General features: G+C 41.7%; 2 protein-coding genes across 5 annotated transcripts; both read right to left on the reverse strand.

Annotated features, from left to right (window-relative positions):
- Positions 1-150: 150 nt before the first annotated feature.
- On the reverse strand, positions 151-7,271 carry mecr (mitochondrial trans-2-enoyl-CoA reductase). 2 transcript variants are annotated; one of them, XM_041240476.1, is made up of 10 exons: positions 6,943-7,269; positions 6,609-6,706; positions 5,922-6,053; positions 5,471-5,614; positions 4,545-4,647; positions 3,996-4,098; positions 3,453-3,526; positions 1,972-2,032; positions 1,787-1,859; positions 151-735 (listed from the first exon to the last, which is right to left on the reverse strand). In XM_041240476.1, the coding sequence occupies exons 1-10, from the start codon at positions 7,224-7,226 to the stop codon at positions 572-574; spliced, it is 1,236 nt and encodes a 411-aa protein (XP_041096410.1). In that variant the 5' UTR covers positions 7,227-7,269; the 3' UTR covers positions 151-571. The 2 variants fall into 2 exon arrangements, with proteins under 2 accessions (XP_041096410.1, XP_041096411.1); XM_041240477.1 differs by having other exon boundaries at positions 647-735; positions 3,956-4,098; positions 6,943-7,271.
- Positions 7,272-12,430: 5,159 nt separating this feature from the next.
- pdik1l (PDLIM1 interacting kinase 1 like) lies at positions 12,431-20,642 on the reverse strand. 3 transcript variants are annotated; one of them, XM_041240481.1, is made up of 3 exons: positions 20,052-20,131; positions 17,123-17,424; positions 12,432-14,038 (listed from the first exon to the last, which is right to left on the reverse strand). In XM_041240481.1, the coding sequence occupies exons 2-3, from the start codon at positions 17,405-17,407 to the stop codon at positions 13,298-13,300; spliced, it is 1,026 nt and encodes a 341-aa protein (XP_041096415.1). In that variant the 5' UTR covers positions 17,408-17,424; positions 20,052-20,131; the 3' UTR covers positions 12,432-13,297. The 3 variants fall into 3 exon arrangements, with proteins under 3 accessions (XP_041096413.1, XP_041096415.1, XP_041096414.1); XM_041240480.1 differs by having other exon boundaries at positions 20,034-20,120; XM_041240479.1 differs by lacking the exon at positions 17,123-17,424 and having other exon boundaries at positions 12,431-14,038; positions 20,034-20,642.
- Between the last annotated feature and the right edge of the window lie 4,486 nt (positions 20,643-25,128).

A 25,128-nucleotide genomic window follows, 5' to 3' on the forward strand; every position in this document is an offset into this window, starting at 1 on the left:
TGTTTCACTAGAATACCCATCTCAAACAAACACAGCCCTCTAAAACGCAAGTGATATATCAAAGCAACTCTGGACACTCTTCAAAATCCCAAAACCAAAAACCAAACCACTTGGATGATAAAAAATAAAATACATGAAGACACTATGAACTGCATTCATGAAATCCCAATTTATAAAATGACCACATTCTGAGGTTTAATGATATATTTTACATTCACTATTAAACACTAGTTGAATTTTAGTGACACTGAATTTTAGTTTCCTTTAGTATTTCTTCACATAGTCCAAAGATTTACTAAACATATTGAATCCTGTACACCATGACTGCTGCAGCCTGCCTGGGTCTTCACTGCCTGCCTTGGCATTCGACAATATACGTCTGGATTCTCAGTTCATGATGCCAGAATATAATCAGAGTCTCCAGCAGCTTTACCGAGTTCACAGAAGGTATTTTTTTCTAACAGTTCCATCCTGTTTAGATGATAGGACCTGTGAATAATTTGTTGAAATGCCGGTTTGGAAAATGGAAAGCGACACTACATCCAGGTGCTCAGCTTGACCTCTCAGCTGTTCACATGACCAGGATCTGCTTGGCGGACACAAAGGGCTTCATGGAGTCCTGGACAGCGGTCTGGTAATCCCGGAACGGCACCTCGGTGCTGGCCGGGGCGCTCAGTTTGCCCTGGCGAAACAGCTGACACAGCGCAGAGATCATCGCCCGCACCTTCTCTCTATCTGCAGGACACAGGAGCCTGTATCAGAGAGCTGCACGCAGCGTGACGGGCGACAGACACTGCAGGTCATCACTTAGTATGCACAGTTTATGTTATTCTTATTATCCAGGAGAGTCCCATTACAGTCTTTTGCAAGGGAGACCTGGCCAAGCGGGTGTCAGTTCCCTATTAAAACATTGCATACACTTTGAAACCTGCTGCAGATTGAACACGTTGTAATAAACTTCGTTAGACGTTGATTTAACCTGCCAGATAAAAACACAGCTGGATTTTTTTTTTTATGCACTTGGGAAATTATCCTGGACTAACTGCCTATTCCCTGGTGCTGTAAAATGCTCTAAAAAACAAACAACAAAAAACAACCTGTGTCTTAACAGTGTTCAGTCTGATCAGATCAGCTGCTTGTGTATTGGGAGTCCTTAATAAATAGTTGACTGTATTAATAGTAACAGGGTTAGCTGAAAGTATAAAAAGATCTAAACATGTCACAGGTGGTGGAAAAAAAAAGAAAGCACACGATTCTGTGGAAATAGGCTGTCTGTGGAAAGCGTCATGTAAAAATTGACATTTCGTAGCACATCTACTTTAAATGATGTATAAAATAAATAAGCACGTCCGTGACGTTCATCCGTTGCCACGGCTGTTAATTGGATATTAGAGCCGTCAGTAACAAGATCTACTGCATCCACACAGAAAAACGTTTTACACACAGACAGATGCATTCATACAGCCCCAGGTTAGCACTGTGCAGAGGTGCTACTCCAGATTTATTACGCAAATAGTACAGAATATGGACGGACACACAAACAAACAAAATGAGAGGCCTTCATTTACCAGCAGATTTGATAAATAACTTTAATTTCCACAGAACTGGAAAATCTTTAGATAGATGTTAAAATGTAAGTGCAAACAGACTCCATATTCCCCCAGATTCTGATACCCCCAATAACATGTGTTGAAGAAGGGCCTCAGCAAGTTCAATCAGAAAGGACAGGAGGTTCTCTACATGCATGCAAAACTGGGGTTAGTGAAACAGAAGCAGTCACTCTCACCGTGTGCATGGTCTCTCTTCCACTGGGTCACCCAGAACCCCCTCAGCTTCACATCCTTGAAGATCAGGGCACTCTGCAGACAACAAGTCACAGGTCAGCCCACACTGCAGAGCCCCACAGCAGGACCCAGCATAACCAGCCTCTATTGCACAGTGCTGGAGCACATTCCCAGGGGAGCATCTTACCACAGGCACTGTGACAGGCTGCTTCGCCATTCCCCCATACGTCACCATGGTCCCTCCTTTCCTAGGAGAAGAACACAGCGCACCATGCATTTTCATTTTGAAACACTCCAGTACTACACTAGGTTAAAATTGTTTGCAGGTCCCGCTTTCAGATAGTCTTGCACTCTCCTAGTCATTCCACTTGGACAGTGAAATTGTCCCCACCCCTTCAGTTCCTTCTTTCCTGTCAGTAACCAGCCAGCTGATTCCCCTGATGACTGATATGCTTTGCAGCCACTAAGATTCTTTGACCCTGAAGACACTACTGGGGTGAAATGACCCAGGAAGCACGAGTGTAAGAGATTTTACGGAAGGCAAGGCAAGCAAACTGAGAACTTTTTTTTAACCCTGTGTAGTACAGGGCGTCCTGTTCGGAGGTGTGTAGACCGGTAGAGCGCTGGGTGTGCTGATCGGAGGTGTGTAGACTGGTAGAGCGCTGGGTGTGCTGATCGGAGGTGTGTAGACTGGTAGAGCGCTGGGTGTGGTGATCGGAGGTGTGTAGACTGGTAGAGCGCTGGGTGTGCTGATCGGAGGTGTGTAGACTGGTAGAGCGCTGGGTGTGCTGATCGGAGGTGTGTAGACTGGTAGAGCGCTGGGTGTGCTGATCGGAGGTGTGTAGACTGGTAGAGCGCTGGGTGTGCTGATCGGAGGTGTGTAGACTGGTAGAGCGCTGGGTGTGCTGATCGGAGGTGTGTAGACTGGTAGAGCGCTGGGTGTGCTGATCGGAGGTGTGTAGACTGGTAGAGCGCTGGGTGTGCTGATCGGAGGTGTGTAGACTGGTAGAGCGCTGGGTGTGCTGATCGGAGGTGTGTAGACTGGTAGAGCGCTGGGTGTGCTGATCGGAGGTGTGTAGACTGGTAGAGCGCTGGGTGTGCTGATCGGAGGTGTGTAGACTGGTAGAGCGCTGGGTGTGCTGATCGGAGGTGTGTAGACTGGTAGAGCGCTGGGTGTGCTGATCGGAGGTGTGTAGACTGGTAGAGCGCTGGGTGTGCTGATCGGAGGTGTGTAGACTGGTAGAGCGCTGGGTGTGCTGATCGGAGGTGTGTAGACTGGTAGAGCGCTGGGTGTGCTGATCGGAGGTGTGTAGACTGGTAGAGCGCTGGGTGTGCTGATCGGAGGTGTGTAGACTGGTAGAGCGCTGGGTGTGCTGATCGGAGGTGTGTAGACTGGTAGAGCGCTGGGTGTGCTGATCGGAGGTGTGTAGACTGGTAGAGCGCTGGGTGTGCTGATCGGAGGTGTGTAGACTGGTAGAGCGCTGGGTGTGCTGATCGGAGGTGTGTAGACTGGTAGAGCGCTGGGTGTGGTGATCGGAGGTGTGTAGACTGGTAGAGTGCTGGGTGTGCTGATCGGAAGTGTGTAGACTGGTAGAGCGCTGGGTGTGCTGATCGGAGGTGTGTAGACTGGTATAGCGCTGGGTGTGCTGATCGGAGTTGGGTACTCACTGCAAGTGTCTCAGCAGCTCTGTAGCACTCTTCCCTCCCACACAATTCAGGGCCAGTCTGGGCCGAGGCACTTTCTGCAATGAATTGAAGCACATGAATCATGAATTAATAGGAAGCAGAGGGCAGCAAGAGAGAATCAAGAATAACCTCTTTCACATCAAAGCAACACCGAAAAAAGACAAACCTATTAAAAAAAGACAAACCTATTATCATTAAACAGTTTCAATGTCTTCTATGGAAATAACCAGTCATATGGAAGCGACAGACCGAAGACCAGGCCTAGTCTGTTGGGCAGTGTGGAGTGATTATATTGGACAGCACAGTGATTACAGCTAAGAAAAGAATCCCCTATCTTTTATAACCTTGAAGTTATTACTCAATTACTGACAGAGGAATCCCTCACACACCACTAATGCCTGCATGGTCTCTTGAGAATGGACTGGCCTGCCCGGCTCCCACACTGCACATGGCAGGCTCAGACTGCTCTGCAATGGAAGTCTCACTTTCAGTCCTGCCCAGCGCTGCTCCCCTCCACTGCGCTACCTTGAACAGCTCCTTCATCTCAGGCTTCCTCAGCGTGTCTTCAGTGATCACGTGATCTGCACCCAGGGACTTCAGCCGCTCGGTCAGCTGATGAAGGTCCGGTCTGCGGAGAAGGGCAGAGCTCAGGACACAATGACCCTGCAGCCAGAGCTGACCGCCTGAGGAGTGGACAGAGGGGAGCAGAGCAACCAGGCAGCAGATATACTTGGAAACACGGATAGTAAAAGTGTAAAGATAACTGAACACAACCCTGTCTCTCTGAGAGGCTGCAGCATGAATGCAGGACAGATAGCCTTCAGTTCAGCTTATTTGTATGGATTTCCTAACCCAGTGTGGATTAATCAAGATATTATCAATCAGTTTGTTTACACCTGAATATTTACCATACTGAAATATTATTATTGATAATTGTTTATCAGCTATAATAGTGTTTTGGACAGTCATCTAAAGCTAAAATCAGACCAGTGCCACAGATCATGTATTTTTACAATTAAAACATTTTCAGAAGTTGCTGTGTGTGTGTGTGGTGTGTGAGTGAGTGAGTGACACCTGTCTCTGACGATATTGATGGTATGGATCCCCCTGGTGGCTGCAATCTGAACGACAGCCTGCCCCACTCCACTGTTAGCTGCGTTCTGGATCACACAGTCCCCTGGAAAAGAGAGAGCAGATGACCCAGGGAGAATTTACACACAAAAAAGAGAAGTGAAACCAGCCTGTAAAAGAGCGTGCATCTGCTGACAGAACACATGGTGCCTGAGACTGCTAATGAACCCATTAAGAACCAAACTAAAACCAGACACAGGCTACATTTACATAACCTGATACATTACATGCAGATATAACCTTAGCTGTTAACAATATCAGATTAAGTTATCATAACAATATCATTAAAAATTCAAATAACAGGTAGAAAAATGCTAGTTAAAAATGCTCCAAAAAATGACAGAGTAGCCTGTCCTCAAATGAGGGCAACAGCACTTGATGGGTTAAACAATTCCACAAATTGGATTAGAGAGAGCCGTCACTAGGGCTCCAATACTGTCAAGAACAGCAACCAGCACTGTCTACTTACTGAGGAGTCCTGACTCAATCCTATACTTCAGTTGGGCTTGACAACCCAGTTATATCTGTACCTTTGTACTAATTGGTATGGCAATGAACAGCTTCCCTGTCACTGGCTACTTTGCAGCTTGCTCCGCTTCCACGAGTTGCATGAGGCACCAAGCAGATGCACCATGCCTTGTATTCTCACAGCCTATGAGCCCGAAAGCTCCTTCACCACTGCTCCCCTGTCATATGGTCCTCCTCCCCTGTCACACGGCCCTCCTCCCCTGTCACATGGCCCTCCTCCCCTGTCACATGGTCCTCCTCCCCTGTCACACGGCCCTCCTCCCATCATACCACCCTCCTTCTCAGTCACACTGCCCTAAAGCTTGTGTGCTTGCGCAGCGAGCCAGTGTCCGGTACAGTACCTGGCTGTAGGCTCTCGAAGTCGGACAGCATCCTGAAGGCAGTGCAGGGATTCACGCTGAGCGAGGCCGCGCACAGCAGGGGGATGTCGTTGGGAACCGCAGTCAGGGTTGTCTCATTCAGCACTGCCTCAGTCCTCCACGTGCCTGTCTCAAACACAGGGCGTCAGAGACCCGCTGAGCACAGTGCAGGTTATCATGCAGGGACTATACTGGTGTAGGAGAGAGCCTGACCTGGATACACTGCTAAGATTACAAGAGGAATTATCTTTCTCCTGGCAAACTCTCTTAGCATGCCCTCAGGAGCACGGTGGATAGCGATGTCTCTGATCCAGCCCCCAGGAACGTGATGGATAACAATGTCTCTGATCCAACCCCCAAGAGCATGGTTCAGACATGGACAGGAGCACAGACAGGCTAGTATTTCAAAAGACAGTGTCAACTAGTTACTTACCAAGTCCAGCGTCTTGCGGAATCACCCAATCACCAGCTCTCAACGAGGTCACCTGACTGCCCACTTCAAGCACCTGCCCCACCCCCTCGTTGCCTCCCACTGCCGGGAGCTCTGGTAGGATAGCATAGGTACCTTGAGACAAAGAGGGGGTGAGGAGTGAGTCACGGCGTTTCTTACAGGCTAGATATCTAAGAGAAGACTGGATTGTGGGTCCTTAAGCTTATCTCCAGTGCCCATTCTAGATTTGATAGTGCCATCATAGTGACAGCTGTATGAATGCTGGGTGTTGCGAGGTTTATTTGTGAAACACCAACCACAAGGGGAAAAAAGAAGTGTCTCACACATTCCTCTGAGGTGTGTAAAATGAAACATGGCTACCCTGTTCTGAACCCACCCTTGAGTGTTCACTTAAGGGTGTCACACTGAGAACACACTCTGTCTGAGCTCCAACACTCAAGCGCTAGTTCTGAATATCGATGGAACATAAACACATCACTGGGTTCAAGTTTTAAAAGGGGACAAGAAGTTACTGTTCAAGGAGATGGGCTCACTATTGGGTTCCCCAGCTCTTCTGTCACCTGGAACCCATCTCTCAGTCACATGCACTTTATACAAATCTCACTTGAGCTGGGATGACCAGTGCTTGCTGCAGCTTTGGATCAAGAGGCACAGTGTTGTCATTCTTACCTTGCACCATGTTGATATCTGACGGGTTCACCGGCGCTGCCAGCATCTTTACATGAACGTCTGAAACGCCCAGCTCAGGGAGTGCCAGTCTGTCGAGCCTGGGAGAGGAATTAGGACAAATCTGTACAGCATTAGACCCTGATATTGAGGTGCCATAGTCATCTGCAATTCCTTTGCCAGCCAGTTTGTAGCGGAGGACAATGACGTCACTTAAACACGGCTACACTTGCATTCTACCTGCACGTAAAACACGAATCTAGAGAATGATGATGACACTCGAAAGCATGTTTTAAATAAGCAGCGGTCAGGCTCTACACTGTAGACTCTTACTCACTGTATGACCTGAGCTGGATCCCCATGCTTCCGATACACCAGCGCTTCACACTCCCCGCTACGTGCCGACACGGAGTAACTACAGACCGGCGCCGAGCTCCGCGATTCACCGCGGCGACGTCTCAGCTCATAGCTGGGTCTCAATGCGCTGTAGCACCTCCAGCCCCGAGCTCTGATGCACGGCTCGGCATTCCTGACGCTGCTTGCATGAACTAAGACCCTGCATACAGTCTCCCTGTGAGCAGCGACCGTCTTAATCAACCACATCCTGCAAAAACGATACATGCATGTAAACTCCAGTTCACCCAGAGCCTCACTAGTGATTGGAGTTCCGCCACAAATGGGCGGAGCATGGTTACATTTTTTTGCCCATACATAAGAGGAGCGAACAATGCATCTTCGAAAAAGAGCATTGATTGGTTCTTGGAGGTGGCGAGGCTCACCAATCGAGTGTCGGAGATGGTGGCAACAGCACAGAGCTGCAGGGTGACACTGTCAAATTCCCTCCTTCCTCCCTCCTTCTCTTATCAGGCAGGCTCGGATAGAAACGGGCTGGCGTTCCCAGTCTCCCCTGGCGGTCTGTTCAGAGAGAGACAGGCAAGCGGGGGCGGGGTTCAAACACATGCAACAGTTACTGAAGCAACGGTTTGGTTTAATTTTAAAACTGTGAAAAAAGTAAGAGTCAGCACTTTTTCTTCTTCCTGGTATAGTGGGCATACTAAGGTATGAATCACATTATGCATCTGTATATAATTTAATTCTTAGTTCTTAGTGATGCATTGTTTTGCAAGACAAATTCATTTCGATAATAAGCCCATTATTTTTTTAATCCCCCCCCCCAAGTCAGCCCATTTGATGGTGTTTTTATTGTATAAAAATATACCATAAGGGATAATAATGCACCATCTGGTAACCAAAATACTTTTAATATGTGATACAAGCTGTCAGGATCAATGCCATACTGAACTTATTTTTTGGTCTTGAAACTTGGCCTATAGTGGTCAAAATAGACTAAAAACAGACATCTTAGCTACTTTCATACTGTAATGAATGTGCTACCAATTCTGAAACTACACTGATTACACTAATACTTTTTGGTGATTGCAAAATAGAATGTTTAATTACTCTGCATATGGGGAGCTGAAGCATTCAATATTTACAATGATTTTATATTCTCACCACATTATACCAGAACAGAAGGAGAGTCAATGAGACTAGGATGAAAACGCATTGCAGATCTCATCCGAGAGTAACATGTCTGGGTGACGTTAAATCAGTTTAACAGAGGTGCTGTTTGGCTTAGTAGAGTCATTTTAAAATGATTGGAGAGATGAAGCATGTGCATGAATGCATGGGATGAAAGATGGTAAACAATTAACCACGGTCACCTTGTAAAAGAGGTTGGTTAATGGCTGGCTGCACTTGAATGGAGTGACAGCTAAAGGGCTCCATTCTATTGAGAATTAGAAAGATACAAAAACAGACTGTAGTCACGTTTGTCCTGAGCCTGTATGGTATAAATACCGGGCATGGAGGCGACACAGACAGAGAAGCCTCTAATACCTCCAGGATCATCATGGACCATCAGTGTGTTAATCTGAGGACTGTCTCCAGTGGTAATCTGATCAATTGTCTATCTCTGTTAATACTAGTGGCACGTATTGCATCTGAACAGTATCGTTCAGTGTAGCATGTAATTGGGTGGGTATTTGGAACTAGTAAGTGGTTAACATTGTTCACATTTGAAACATGGTCTGCTCTCATCCTTATTCTAGCACAGCAGTTAATTCCATGTTTACCTTCATTCATGAATCTTGCACTGACAACTCTGTGACGCCTCACAAGACAAGCTCCTGATAATAACTCTTTGGTTATTGTCACACTAATATCACCCACACCTATCCATCATTCATCTAATTTCCAAAAAAATTCCTTGAAGAATCAAAAACTATTTCTATTGCCCTGCTCCCTATTGACAGCGTCACAGCAGCTGTCTCTATTTGTTGCGGGTTCCCTGAATCACCAGGAAGTAAATGCTTATTGCACGGCTGGTTTGAGTAGTTTAGTTTGAAGATGTATCTTCCTGGAGCAGTGAACTAAAAATATCCCTCTGTTACATAACAGCACAATGAGGCTGTCACTGAAAATTGTATCAAACATACTTGTCACTTATTTCGTTTTATGGTCTGCAGCATCTGAATGGGAAACCAGAAACTGACAATACTGTAAGTGATTTGTGAAGTAATGAAGTTAATGGCATGAAGTGGACTCTTCACTCTTTCATGAATGGAACAGCTCTGTAAGTGAAGTCTCACAATCTTCTAACCTGAAGTGTTGTATCAACCCAGCACGATATTTTAAATGCTGCATTTCAATTCTGAAGGTAGAATTTATAGACAATCAAATATCTGACAAAGCTCAAGCTCAAACACAAGGGGTTGTACAAAGTCAAACATGAAATATGCAGCACACTTTGGCAGATACATGTGTGAATAATTTGTTGTTAAGCAAAGGGCATCCCCAACATGTATTCTGTACCACACACAATCTGCACCTCCCTATTGCAAGGCACCTTCAGTCACAATGACATTAGAGCTAACAACAGGCTTTCAGTTTTCATGTGCTTCAGTTGGACTGCTTTAGTTCATGAACCTTGCTATATGGCCACTCTGAAGGAACTCAAAGCAGTAATCAATGACACGTGCCCCCTCATCATATCATCCCTATCCCGACTGCCCATGGTGGCCCTGGACATCACCGACAGTGTTTTGGCAGGTGTTTTTCTTCTAATAAATGCTCCTGTCATACGAGAGAGCCAAGTGGCTGACTAAGAAATTCTGTTTTGCAGTCCAGCTGCACTACAATCAAGCGCTTGAGGTGATGGTCTGCCAGTGCATCAGGGAAGGGATTTGTTAGCATTGTAGTGCTTTAATTCCATATTGTAAGCTATAATATCACATGGTATTGTTTTACACTAATGGCAGTATGAAGCTATTATTATAGCTCAAAGGTACAAGGACAGGGGTATATCAGATGGGAATTTTGTGTACAATAATTTTTTCTTACTTTGATCCACTTTTTAACGTGAATGAAATCTTTTAACAATCTTTTAATATTTATTTCATCACATAATGCCAATCAACATACTGAATTGACTGAAAGAATGTGCTAAAAAAATTGATGAAAGTCAGGTTCAATTACCTTAAAACTATTGCAAGAATGTGGCAGTGGACAAATTAATTTCTGCAAATATAAACTCAATGACAAACTTTTTGATTAGAGCATTTTACAACAGTGGCAAATCACCCTAGATTGCATCTACACTATTGTTTTTTGTGATGCCATTAAATAGATTTTACAGTTAACACCTAAAGAAATGATATTTTCAACATGGACTAGCGTATTCTTAAATCTCTGTGTATGAAAAAAAAAGAACCACGATATCAGAACTTTGTTTAAAATTACTGGTGTCAATTTCAAACAAGGTCCTATTGTAGGTGACTCTGCAGCAGCAGTCGTGATGCATAGTTCACTCCCTAGTCTCCAGGATGGCAAATTAACATTTGTATGTCATCCATAACTAGGTATTAAAGACTCACTGGTGCTGAATTGAAATTTAAAATTATTCTAAATAAATCACGTATTTGATAATGCCTGGTGCTTTACTGGGGGATGTAGTGTTTTGTAATACTTTGCTGTTTGTGTACTGTATGTTAAAACTGCTTGGAATTGTTATGGTGAGATTCGCAACCACACCTGCACTGCTGTGAAGTTGCACACTTCACAATCACGTGACATGCTATGAGTCGACTAGCAGTTTCTGAGATGGACTGTTACTGGGCTGTGATGCCCCTCTTATGATTGCTACATTATATTTGAATGTTTATATATTTAGTTTCAATTGCAGAGTTGCTGTTCTGTGGTATTTTATTACAGTGCCATGCAACAGTTACTTATGATAATAATAACAACATAAATATGAATTGCCTGCTGTCATACCAGGGCCCCTGTAAATGAGTTTCACTATAGTGTAGTACAATGTGAATATGAAGTTGGGTTTGTTAATAACATCATGCATTGAAAATACATCTGCATTTATAGCACTATGTACAACACTCATTTATTAGCTTTAAAGTTTTTATTAAATATTTTCCAAACCTTTTTGCGATATATATATATTTTTTTTTAAAAAAAGGTCGGACATTAAAATGATCTGATATTTTTATTTAAAAAGTCAAAAAAAATCACAATCATACATTTCACAATAAATTACATAATATTCACCTTTTATAAATGTGTTCTTCAAAACATATTTTACAATAACTTAAAATACTGAGTGTCAAGTTTATCACTTAGATTTGGCTGCTGTTTTTACTCTCACTTTGGCAATGGGCAAGTGGGTTTTACCACTTGGCTGCTATTGCTAAGACATACAGACCTGTTCTCTCAACTACAGTCCTACAGGGCCAAAAAGTTTTTGATCCAACGTTAGCTCACATATTCAGTTACCCCAAGTACAGTTTTTTATTATTATTTTGGTGTAGAGAACCTCAATATGGGCACAGTTTCACTGTGTGTGTCCTATATCATCAAAATATGATAAAATATGTTAGACGCAAAATAGTTATGGGTTTAAATTTTCACTCTTAATGCTCTGCCCATACATCAGAGACTGCTGTGATACATATTTCATACGTACCAGACTACACCAATAGATTTCAAAATACTGAGATTTTTTAAAAATTATATATATAAATGGCATGGATTACAACAAAAAAAAAAGACAGTAATGGCAATGTAGTTTACTGTACTTATTTACTGTAAACAGTACAAAATGTACCCCAAGAATGAGTTTGTTAAAATAATCAAGATGGGGCCACTGTAAGCAGGCAATGACTGAGATTTATGTGAAATACACAAGAGTTAGAATGTCTAAATCATAGGAAAAGGGTCAACTGGAAGGGTAAAGATCATGTTTGTATCCATGCAAAAGTTTTGTGGCAAGCAAGAAAGAAAGAAAGTAAAGGTTACATGTGATAACAGTAACTCACAGCAGCCAGCTTTAGCAGCGATGTGGTTTCAGGATATGGATGACCTACTCTGTGCTGCACACCTGGAACCCAAACTTGAGGGTGTAAATCCCTTTGACATGGACATTCATGTATCTAAAACAATGTTTTCACACACAGGGCCACACTAAAAAGGAAGAGCCTGGTGACACCCCGGGTAAGGTGGACTGGCACGCCACTTTTAACCATGGTCCTCCCTCATAGGATGTCCTGTCCGCTGTTTAAATATTTTAACACACACACACACACACACACACACACAGTAGTATGGCTATTAGAAGTAGTACTATTAGAAAAAAATGTAAAACAAATTCTATCTACTTTGAAATTCTGGCCCATATTGCATTATTTGATGAAAAATACATTATTTGATGAAAAATACAAAGTTATATATATATATATATATATATATATATATATATATATATATATATATATATATATATATATATATAAAAGTTCTGTACTGACACATTTTTACTTGACTTTCAATTCTCAGTCACAATATAGTTTCATCCTGCAAAGCACAAGGACAGTGCAGAATACTTGTAGAGAACAGGTCAAAATGCAAGTCTAAACTGTGTCTTGTTACTTTCTGTTTATAAAAAATGTCCATATGAAAGGTATATGATTTCAAGTTTGTTTTCATAAAGAAAAAAATCTCACAAATACCACCTGATGGAAAAAGAAATTCACCAAAAATCCTTCAACTTTCACAGCAAGCAGGAACAAAGGCATCACATACTGCACTTCTATACAAACCCCAGCAGCGAAGTGTGTTTGAATGAGGGCAGGGAAAGTCTTTCAGAGCTCAAAAGCACATCACTGTTTCCATTCAGATTAATATTTGTTTGATAAAATGTGTTTTCAGCAACCAGGCTGCCAAATGTCATAGCTCTGGATTGAGCACATCCAAATGAATGTTGACAATTATTTTGCACTACCAGCATGCAAAACAATAACCGTTACTGTGCTTCAGTTTGGAATGTGGTGTGGGTCTTTATATCCTCTAATTCTGAGGATAACCACAACTCAACATATTAAGACTAATAATTTTGCACAAAAAAACAAAAACAAAAAACAAAACAAAAAAAATCTTAGTGCTAACAATACCAGCATAATTTAACAATATCGTAAAATTAGGGGTTTAAATTATTATTATTATTATTTTTTAAGCTAGTAAACTGAATTCCTGAAGTACAGCAATTTTTGCTCCCATGAAAATGCTGATGTTAAACAGCACCAGTTCCTATAGAAATTATTAATTTACCCCTCTCCCCCAGTCCATCACGTATCCCAGTTACATTCTTTACAAGCGATATTGACTAATCTCAACTCCAACTCGAAAGCGTCTGGACGCTCCTGAGGGTTGGCAGACAGCATTTCCTTGATCAGCTGCTTCATGTTGGCGTTCATGTTCTTTTTCTTCACAGGGATGTGGAGCTCCATTTTGGGATTTTCCAAAAGTGCTTCCCCAACGGGCACAATCTCAGCCCCCTGCTTCACATAGCTCCCCAACAGCTCCTTCTTGGTCTCTGTGTCTATGAAAGTGATGCGCTCCAACATGGCCCAGATGATAATGCCCAGGGCGAAGATGTCTGCTTTGGCAGTGTAATGTCCCTCCCAGACCTCGGGGGCCATGTAAAAGTCAGTCCCGCAGGCTGTGGAAAGGAAACACTTGTTCACATTGACGGGCTCCTCTGGGTTGAGCCCGGACGCAGAGCACACTTTGCTCAAGCCGAAGTCTGCCACTTTGAGAGTGGGCTCTGGCAGGCCAGTGGGGGTCCTGTCCTGCAAGATCAGGATGTTGTCCGGTTTCAGGTCCCTGTGGATGATTTGGTTTTTGTGCAGGAAGGCCAGGGCGCTGCTGAGCTGCAGCATGAAGCTGGTGTTGGTCTTGCGGCTCGGTTTCCTGGAAAGCAGGTACGCGTTCATGTCTCCTCCGTCGCAAAAATCCATCACAAACCACAGGTAGTAGGAGCTGCGGGGGTCAAAGGCAATCTCTCCCTTCAGTGAAGTCTCCACCAGCTTGAACAACAAACAAAACAAAAGTTCACTAAAGTACATTTAAAATGCTTTATACATTACAGTGGGGTTAGAAACTCATCTTGGGTTCAGGTAGAGTATTCCATTGAAATTATCGGGTGCTTCTGAGCTACTCATAATTAGTACAGAATGAATACGTCTCACAAGGCAAGAGGTTTACAAATAGGAGTTTTTAATGCAGCTTCAGGGAGGAGCAATTTATTCATCAGGGGGAAGGATCATAAAAGTAAAAATATGGGTGCTTGAAGAGTTCCTAACTTTAGTACAGTGTCTAATAGAGAAAGCAATAGAGAATTCCTTTGCAGTACACCCTTCCCGAGGACTCCCATTTACACTCAGCTAAATGTGTGACCATCGATTTACTGTTATATCATTCCCACACTTCAATATTAATAGTGGTAAAAAACCATAATCGATTGCAATTGTGTTAAAGTAAGTTGCAACAATACACAGCAAGTAATGAGAAAGTGGTGGCAACGCAGTTTTATGAACAACCGTGCAGAGAGTATAAAGCAAACAGAATGCCCCTCAGGGATCATGCAAATTATTTTGGTTTAAGAGTACACAAATTGTCTTTCACTACTACTACAAAAAAGCACATTGCATACACAGTGTCTGCATATAATTTCCGTTTCTATTTATGAGAGCACACTGCAGGGTGAATTGGGCTCCTGTCCACATATTAAGGCTCTCATCCTCCTCCACAGGATTCCAGGACTACATCCAGCCAAAGAGGACAGAATCACTGAATGTTATTTCTATTTGGCAGATACTCTGCACATTCTGAACTTTTCAATTACTGTCAGTACTGGTAGCCAAATGTGATCATCCCTCCAGGCAGATTAACCCTATGTTGCATTGCATCCAGCACACATTTAAGTACTGTAGGCGAGTGAGGGGTCATCTACTGCAACCCTGACCGAGCACAGGAGGACCATACGATTTGAACTTGCAACATTCTGGGCTTGTGATCATTTTTGCTGTACTGGACTCAAGATTACTCAATACAAGGGTAAAACACACTATGACTATGGAATGTATAAAGCAGTGCATGAAACAGACCAGTAGCACCTCTAGACAGTCAGCTGAGCTTAAAAAGCTGGACAGAGTGTCGTGGCGTAGCGATTTACCTGTGAATTGGTTCATTAGCATGCATGTTGTGCTTAATACAGCCCAATCACGTTATGCAGTTTAACCAATCACACTTTTTGACCCCTGGAAGAGCACATTTTAGAAGATTAGTCCTAAGAAAGGATTAGTTGTCTGCATAAACAATTGCAGCATTTCTGTAAAATGTCAACACATTTCAGCAAGACAACTGGGAAGGCAGCCAAATCCCTGGGATGGCAAAGCACTAAAGAGACTAACAGGCTAAGAGTACATGCCTTAAAGTACTGCTGAGACTGTGCAAACAAGAATTAAATGTCACTCTGTATGAGCTACTGATATATGCATTACCTTTAAGCATCAGCCCCCTTCTGATTGTAAACAGGTTTAACAGACTGCAACACAGACCAATACAAAATTCAGATACTGTTCATGCAATGTTCTCCCAATACAGAACAGCGAGTGTAATATTAACACCTAACGGTTGCAGCAAATCAAAGCCCTTGGGAAGTTATTACACCAACATGCAAAAATAGCCCAACAGCACTGTTACAGCATGTTGTGTGTTTTCAGAGAAACAAGATAAACTAATTGAACCCAATCTCTTGCAATTGGTCTGTTATCAGACATATTTAAAATTGTAGTCTGAACTATGTACTTTAACTGGATCTTGGCCAGAGAAAAACATGAATGCAGCTTATTTCGCTGAACAAAACAGGTCTGAATATTAATCAATTAAAAAGTTTGACAACAATGCATCTGAAACTGACATTAAAAGGCATAACTAGTGGGTCTGAAATATGTTTTATCACCGCACCAAAGTGTTTCCTGCAACACATTCAGAAATGGAGATACCTTGGATTTCTGTAAAAAAAGTACTTGAGTTTTACAAAAATCAATTACATTGAATTGCGACCCCTGTCCCAAAAAAATAATCAGCAATAGCTGGCTGCACTCAGTGCAATACTGATGTGAAAGATAACAGAATGAAAAAGAAAACGAAACAATTGGCTGTGTATGCACTTGCAACCAAGCGATTCAGAGATACCTTTCCAGAACTTCTAGAAACCCTCTGGCAATTCCTTTCTACAAAACACCGAGCGATCCATTCCACAAGCTAACCACATGGCCAATGACCACTGAATACCTTCTGTGAATGCTACTGACCGCAGCATGTGACTGATGACAAAGCCTGTTAGTTAAAAGGAGGAGCAGCTGGTTGGTTGCAGATAGGAAAAAAGGGCTTGAACTCATGGGGACCATTTCACTCTCCAGCTAAAATGACCAAGGATGTGCAAGCGTTTATTCCAGTCTTTAACTCCTGTTTTTTTTTTTTTTTTAAGAGGCAAGACACCTGTTAATTTTACAAAAAGTGATATAAACCTCTTAGGAACCCTCAAGGTGCTTCGTTTTTCATTTTGTAAAAGTATCAAAAGGAGTTAAGAATGGAAGAAATGCTTTGAAAAATATGGCCCATTAAATACACATATATTAAATAAAATAATAAATATTGGAGACCTACCTAATAATTGTGTTAGCTACAACCACCTTAATAAAACTGTGCAGTTATTTAAGTGATCAAGGTTTTACCAGCAAGGGAAACAGTTGATGCAACCTGTAATTGTAGCAGTTATAGGACAAGTGTTTTGGTCTATTTATTTATTTATTTTTTTACAAAAAAAAAAAAAAAAAAAGCCATTGAGGTGCTTCTTCCAGGCGGAATCTGACTAAAAACACTGGGCTTGGCGACGGCTGCTGTCACTTTCCTGTCAATGGGAGTCTTCGAGACAGCTGTTTCTCTAAACTACACGGCGTATTGCAAGATGACACGTTGTGTAATCCCAATGAAAGAGAACGACACAGACATTGTTATTTGACTACAGCACTCCCTCGTTGTTTGTCTATCTGACATTACGCTCCAAATAATAGTGAATGCACTTTGAACCACTGCTACAGTACCTCCAGGTAAAGAGACGAATTGGATCCATGCGTCATTCTTTGCACCATGCCATCTTTCTGTAGTATGCACTCCTCCAGGTGAATGATGTTGGGGTGCTGGCTCTGGATGCTGCTCAAAGCCCAGAACTCTCGCAGTGCTAACTCCACATTCTCCGGAGCATGGCAGCGGATCTTCTTCACTGCCACCCGAGCACCAGTCTTCTTCACCAGCGCCTCGTACACCACGCCGTAACCACCGCGACCCACCTCCTGAACCAGCTCGTACTTCGGCTGACTGCTCACCATTCTCACACCACTAATTACTGGAGGGGGGAGAAGGAAAACGGAACAGTTAGAAATGTTTGTTGTGTTCACATTTTGATCCTTTACCAATTACTTTGTAAAGCACAGGAACCAGGGCTTTCTCTGGGATCCACGTCAGTGAAGAAGAGTATACTTAATCGACTAACTGCCCCAGAAAAGACGAACAGAAATGTTACTGCCCGATCTCCAATCACCTATGACATACAGGCAGCCATTTTCAAAGAGGCATCATTAGCTTCCTGAGGAATTCAAAGAGACGCTTTTACAATTTCAGAGTTTCAAACAAACAGTACCAGCATGGACAGATCGGAAATGCTGATCAGAATGCTGTATTTTAAGACATGCCAAAGAATACAACAGTTCACATAAAAGAAGAAAAACAGGTGTGAGTAATCACGACTGGAAATAAAAAGTAACGCATAAGCGTACTGCTCTGTGCGACATCAGACGGCCACAAACTGTCTCCATACATCGTTTTCTTATATGTGTAATTGACTTTGTATCTTTGTAAATGCACACAGATCAGTGTTTAATTCAGGTAACATGATTATTATTTTTTTATGCTCATTTGCTGTTTTGACCCTAATGATGGATTCCGTTTTTATGTTTTTATTTATAACCAGTGAATCTAAGGTTCTGAATGTAGTTGGTGAAAAACAGCACTAAACAGTTAAGACTAAATCATACATACTTGAGTAATGACATACTGAAGAGTTTACTAAAAGTATTATTGTTCACTTAGTTTTAACTTCAAAACAACATCTGTATGTCATTAAAAGTGAATTCAATATTTAACAAGCACCAGTTGGTCTACATTTAGTAAGCTAAATAACTGAGTGCATGAAACCCAGTACTTCTAAGCTCCACGGTATGACAACTGAAGGATAATAAATAACACAAGAAATAAGTTAGTATAAAGAAACTGTTCTATCCCCCATGCATAAGAACAGTACTTTCAAAACAACGCTCACGCTAAGTTCTTGTATAAAAATACAATAAATACAAATAAAACAAGGTACGGGGTTCCTATGACAAAACCTTGCATAGTCTATTTGAAAGAGTACAACAAACAAATGAAGAAGTATACAGTAAAACGCACAACAAGTTCTCACAACTAGTTGAAATGTTTAGAAGTGATCTGGTAGGTGTGAAGGTACAGCATGTGGTCAGTCACCTAGCCTGTAGTAATGAGATGGTGGCACATTTAAGTCATGTGACTTGTTTATCATTTTTTGAATATCAACTGGAGTCCATCACACAAGTACATTGGAACAAATGTACTCTTCTAGGAACAAGCATTCACTGTAACCGTGCACTGAAATTTAAAAACATACAATATAAAACATGGTACCCAAGTCCAAGCCAATATCTGCATCCCTGCATTTTAAATGTCAAGCCTGTGAACCAACAATATGCAGGCAGTTTAATCAATAACCAATTTCTCCTCAGTATTGCCAGTAGACAGAACATACTCCTTTTTTTACTCCTGACAGTGTTTCTGGTCGAATGAGGAAAATGTTGAATAAACCACCAACAGTTTAGTTTGGATTTTGTGTCATTATTCTTTCACAGGACTCCCTTGTATTAAAGAGAAGTACAGTACTAGCCCAGCCAGTAGTGTAAACATGCGATGCAGGCCTCAGTTTTGAAATACACAGTACGTTTGTCTGAAATAAACATTGACTAACCTAGACATGGAAGCAGCGCTAGACCAACAAAAATCAGGCTTATACAAGTCTATACAAAACGATCCTGTGCAGGTCCCTTAAAGCAAATCTACGAATTGCATGTATTTATTCATTCGTTCACATTACAAACAAAACTATACAGGTATAATCTAAGAATTACCTACACAATATTATTTAACTGCTATACTATAGCCAGGCGATTCCCTAACGTTTAATACTTTTATTACAAAAACAAAACAAAACCCAATGGCTTGCATAGTTTTGATTAATAACATGACTTTAACAAATCATGCACCCACTAAATATTAAATTACAACAAAGAGAAACAGACCACGTTTCACAATACACTACAAAACAATAGCCAGCACTGTCCGGCTGTATACAGTTTACAACTTAAAAGCCGATGGATCTGGTCATGCAGGGGGTGGAGCGATCTAGCAACGCAACGAAGTGTACAGTAGTCTTAATTAACAACCACGTTCAATGAATTAGGTCGGTACATTATGGAATAAAGAAATGAATAAGCAATGCACTTTTGATCTGCTAACACAGGATTAGGCCAGCCTCTGAACCAGTGACAGCAATTGTCATTGGTGAATCGTAACATCGAAACACACATACACAAGGACGCCAGGCGTGTTACCGACAGTGAAATATCAAATGTAACAACAGCCATGTGGCTGAAAGCAACGGGAACATTGCAGATTCCAGCAGCACCGGGTACCTGTTACTACTATATTTTCCATATATTAATGTACCATTCATCTTAGTCCTGTCGACAGCCAAAAAGAGAAAGCGGGGTGAACTGTACAGCGTTAGCATGACAACCGCACACACGCTACACAACGCGTCTCAACCAGAGAAAGAAACACTCGTCCGTGTATAAAAAGCCTTTCCCGTGCGTCTCTGGGATACGCTACCTGTGCAATGTCTCTTACTGCGGATTTCTCGTCAGTTTTTTCTCCCTCGCTTTTGTTTTTCTGGCAGCCATTATAGAGCCCCTCGCGCTCGCTCTCGCGCTGTTTCACTCTGTGTGTGCGAAGAGCTCGCGGGCCCTTCTCCGGCGCGCGCACGGCGCTCGGGATCACCGCGGGAACGCAGAGAGATTCCAGAAAGGCGGCGAAACAGAGGAGACGAGGCGACACGAACCGAAGGAACCGCCGCTCCCCCCTGCCCAGGTAATGTAGACCCGTAATACTCGGATATACAGTCCGGCTGCAGGCTCTGCGTCTCGTCCCTGTCGAGGAGGAGCCACACACCCACACTGACAGAAAAACCGAAAACATTTTCAAATTCTGTTCACACGCTGGGAATGGCTCACCGAGAAAAACGTAGGGGGAGGCAACGGCCACAACCAGAAAAAGTAAATAAATAAACGGCTGCTGGTTATCTTATTACCACTGTGTGTTCTTCAAGTAAGAACCGTTTTCATAACCCTAGCCACACGCTGATCAGGTATAACAATGTAACGGTACCATTTTTTTATTTTTATATTGTGCGACTGGTTTGAAGCTTTGCCTTGTTTTAGTTCGCTCCAAGTGCCTCAGGACGCACAGATATTTTCTTCTGTGGGGGAGTAGAGTAAATGTGTATAACTATTAAAACAGTAAGCTTTGTCTTGCATAACGAATAATTAAAAAATTATTGTTTGGAGTACGTACAAATAAATCAAATAATAAAAACATGAAGTATTATATATTGTAAGCAGTTGTTATGGACTATTTATAACACTGTGACCCAACCATTGTATCCAGGAGTACTCTTAAAGGCATAGTTCCAATAATACTGTACTGTATAGAAATGGTGGAAGAGAATTTTTTGGTCAGAATGTATTCAGTTTTAACTATGAAAAGATCACATTTTCAGTACACTGTGATATACAGTGCCTGAAAAAGTATTTGCCCCCTGTCTGATTTTCTGCATTTTTGCATATTTTTGACACTGAATGTTATCAGATCTTCATCCAAAATCTATTATTAGATAAAGGGACCCTGAGTGAACAAATAACACAATGTTGATACTGATTTAATTTTTTTAGTAAAGAAATGCCAATGCCCCCCGAGTGAAAAAGTAATCACCCCCTTAGACTCAATAACCTTTAGCAGCAATAACTGCAACCAAACACTTCCTGTAGTTATTGATCAGTCTCTCACAGTGCCGTGTGTTTTGGATCATTGTCCTGCTGCATGACCCAGCTGCTCTTCAGCTCATGGACGGGTGGGCCTGACATTCTCCTGTAGAATTCTCTGACACAGAGCAGAATTCATGGTTCCTTCAATGATGGCAAGTCGTCCAGGTCCTGATGCAGCAAAGCATCCCAAAATCATAACACTTACTGTGGAATGCAGTGTTTGGTATTTGCCAGACATAATGGGGCCCACGTTGGCCAAACAATTCCACTTTTGACCCCTCTGTCTATAGAACATTGTTCCAGAACTCTTGAGGATCATCCAGGTGCTTTTTGGCAAACTTGAGACGAGCATTCGTGTTCTTCTTAGTGAGCAGTGGTTTCCGCCTTGCTACTTTGCCATGAATCCCATTTTTGTCCAGTGTCTTTCTGATGGTGGAGTCATGAACACTGACCTTAACCGAGACGAGATATGCCTGCATAAGAGCAAGTTGCTCCAAATGTCATTTGCGTTGTTTCACAATAATTCTGTGTTGTTCTGGGGTCTGTTGCTCCAATATTAAATTCTTATTGTATCTGGAGAATCTCCACGTGCCAAACTGAACAGCACTCGTCATTCAAATCAAATCACGTGACAATGTGCCCTTTCAATCTGGCCGTCCCACCCGCTCCCTGTCAAGGTGCATGCAGATGTGCTGTAAACGGGCGCTTGGTATTCTCTAGACAAGTTCAAAGCTAGGTAAAGACAGATTTAGAGTAAAATGCTACCTCAGGATTGGAGCAACAGAACCAGTCAGAATGATTGTAACCACTGTAAAACAGCAACAATGATGTTAGAAGCTGCTTTAAAATGTGTTGCAATGGTCAGCCTCTGCTTGACAGCAGCCTGGAACTGCGTGGCATGGAGTGTTCAGGTTAGGATGGAGATACACTGCCTTGCAGAGCTGGGAAGCTCTCATTGCACTGGCCCAACCCTCACCTTTCATGAGCTCTGACACAAAATACAAACAAAAACCCACACAGAAATAAAGAGACAGAGACCATTGTGAACACCGGACAAACATTTTATTAACTCGAAAAAGAAAATGTTTTGATTTTGTAAACACTAGGAAACATCTCAGTCACAGTTGTCTTTGTAATACATGCTTAAAAACAAAAAAAATAAAAATTTAAAAAAATCACCACCTACCCTACCTTGTTCAAGGTTGTCTAATGGGTTATTAAGAAAGAAGCTAAAAGGAAAGACACCTCTGAAGTGGGAGCTTTAGACAAACCTTTGGTTTAGAGCAGTAAACACAGCTACACTCTTCAGTCACTTTATATACAATCTTTTGGTTTTAAATTAGATATTGTACGCCAATAGAACACACAGCACTTACTAATGAAAAAAAACACAACAGCAGCACACACAAACAGAAAACCACACACACACACACGTGTGCCTCTGTGCAAGGCATACACATTTCTAACTTGTGCTTAATAAGTAACCCTGAGCATAATTTAAAATGAAAGTTACGTGATGATTTTAGGTTACATGATGTACAACAAGCGGGGAGTGATTTTGTACAGCAGGGCATTGCTGGTTTCTTTAACTCCCTGCACTGAAATTCCAGACAATTGAAGTGAAAGAGCCGACACAGACAAGACACAGTTTTAAAAATATGTTCAGTATTTAACATGGAACGTCACATAATGAAATATATTTCTCTCAGAAGTATGTTGCAATAGTAAAAATCGCCCTACGAACATAATACTGCAAAACATAATCAAAATCTCAATTTGGCTCATTTAGTATACTGAAATATATTTCTTGACATTCTATGCGGGTGGTCTGTAGTTCACAATTCTACTTGTTCTCATAGATATTTTTCATTCCCAACTGCATTTCTAAAACCAGCAGCACTGTTCCCAAACAACTCATTTAGTCTATTGGAGTAAAACCCTTTTCTCGTTCAAGCTTTGGCTTTTCCTCTGTTTGTAAACAACACTGATTAGAAGAGAACGGAAGAGCACAGTTCCATTACAAGGCAGAGGCTTCTCCAGCCAGCCCTCCCAGTTTCACTGTTTAGAAACAGGAATGTATTTGAGCAGGGCACAGAACAATGCACATGCAGTCCTGATGGTGTTGGACACGGAGTGCCACTGTGTTAACTGTTGTATCAATTCAAATGCTTTTATGTACGGGGTAGGGCCAACTAAGAACAGGTTCTCTTTTACAGTCGTGACTGTCGTACAGTAAATCAGAGGGTTTGGTAAGAGACGATGAGCAGCTATTCTTAAATGGGGGTTGTCAAAGCACCAGACCTGACAACATGGAGAACGTCAACACCGATTAACATGCCGTCAGTTAGGCCATGGGCCGTCATCTTCCAAATTAAACACTGCACAAGAACTGGGCCAGTACCAGTACAACAGCAAGTAATGTAGCAAAATCCTTTTAAAATAAAAAAAGGATTTCAAAAATGTCCTATATCGTGCATGTTTGGAAAACCTTATTACATTAACTTGATGGAAAAAAAAAAAATACTACCATCTAAAACAAACACACAACTACAAAATAGAAGGGCAACGTTCCAGTTGTATTCACACAATGGAACCCACCAGATAGATATACCCAGTGGAGCTCGGCGCCATTGTCCTTTACAAATTAAAATATTCTGAGGTAGATCTGTATAGATTGCTTAGAATTTCTTTAAAAAATAAACCCGCCACCTCAATACAATACTAACTAGCACACAGCAGACACAGACAGGCAGGGACAGATGGATGTGTTGAAACACAGTGCGAATGCCCAGGTTGGGGGTGAACTTTCATAATGATCCTCTAAAAGTACTTTTATTGTTGCACTTGATCCAATTAATTGGAAATGCAAATAAACATGTCACTCATAAAACAGAGCTGTTTTATATATTTTAAGATGAATCAATTCACAAAGGTACTTGGAGTCTTATTGGTTTAAATCGTTAAACACAGGAAAACACCATGCTCTTTTAAGTAGTAGTATACAGCTCAAATACAATGCTGGGGCTGTGTGGGGAGTCTATGTTGTGCTGCAGGCCATTTCTCATTCTTTTCAACTCTGGAAAGAAAGTTGTAAAACAGGCAGTTTATGAAGATCATCTTGTTTTATGAATAGCCTTACAGCTGTGCTTTAGTTCACATCTCAATGGCGTTTATTGTGCAGATCTGTCACATCTATTTCAACGCACCATTCCCCATAGTGTCCTGCTGCTCACATCTACCTGTATTAGCCCCACACTACAGACAACAATAACCATCATATAATACAAACCATAGAGTAATATCTGTACAGGAACACTATACAACGAGAAAGTGCAACAACACACAGGGTTTGAGACGGGGGGGGGGGGGGGGGGGGTTCTCAATTTTAGATGCCAAACAGATTACTGAGCCTCATGGCAAAAAACTACATGGAATAGTCGATGAGCCATTTAAACTGTAACAAAACAAGATTGTTCTTTGTGACAAAGTTTCTATCGATCTCTCTCTCTCTCTCTCTATATATATATATATATATATATATATATATATATATATATATATATATATATATATATATATATATATATATAATGATTATTTATCTCTGGATAGTGGATCCAAAATAATGTACCTAATCACAGACTGCAGGCTTAAATATAGGAAACTACAGTTGTTATTGAACCATATATATGGGTATTTACAGCTTTGCAGTTTAATATAATAATAAACGGATGCTTGTTGCACTTACTCTTTTAAAAACGATAATGCGCAATCAGACTTTTTTTTCACATCTTTGGATAAACACAGTTTTTTTTTTTTTTTTTTTTTTTTTTTTAAATACAAAAAAACACTAACCTAACAAATTTCAGAGGTTCCACTATAAA

Source organism: Polyodon spathula, unplaced genomic scaffold (genome assembly GCF_017654505.1).
Source record: "Polyodon spathula isolate WHYD16114869_AA unplaced genomic scaffold, ASM1765450v1 scaffolds_580, whole genome shotgun sequence".
NCBI lineage: Eukaryota > Metazoa > Chordata > Actinopteri > Acipenseriformes > Polyodontidae > Polyodon > Polyodon spathula.

Coding starts and splice junctions, on each gene's coding strand:
- mecr (XM_041240476.1), bottom strand. CDS start 7,226: ATGTATCGTTTTTGCAGGATGTGGTTGATTAAGACGGTCGCTGCTCAC. Junction 4,099..4,544: donor ATCAATATCGTCAGAGACAG/GTGTCACTCACT, acceptor CCTTCTCCGCAG/ACCGGACCTTCATCAGCTGA. Junction 1,860..1,971: donor AGCCTGTCACAGTGCCTGTG/GTAAGATGCTCC, acceptor TGTTGTCTGCAG/AGTGCCCTGATCTTCAAGGA.
- pdik1l (XM_041240479.1), bottom strand. CDS start 20,399: ATGTTTTCGGTTTTTCTGTCAGTGTGGGTGTGTGGCTCCTCCTCGACA. Junction 14,039..20,033: donor CAGTAAGAGACATTGCACAG/GTAGCGTATCCC, acceptor TTGTTGTTCAAG/CTGGTGGAGACTTCACTGAA.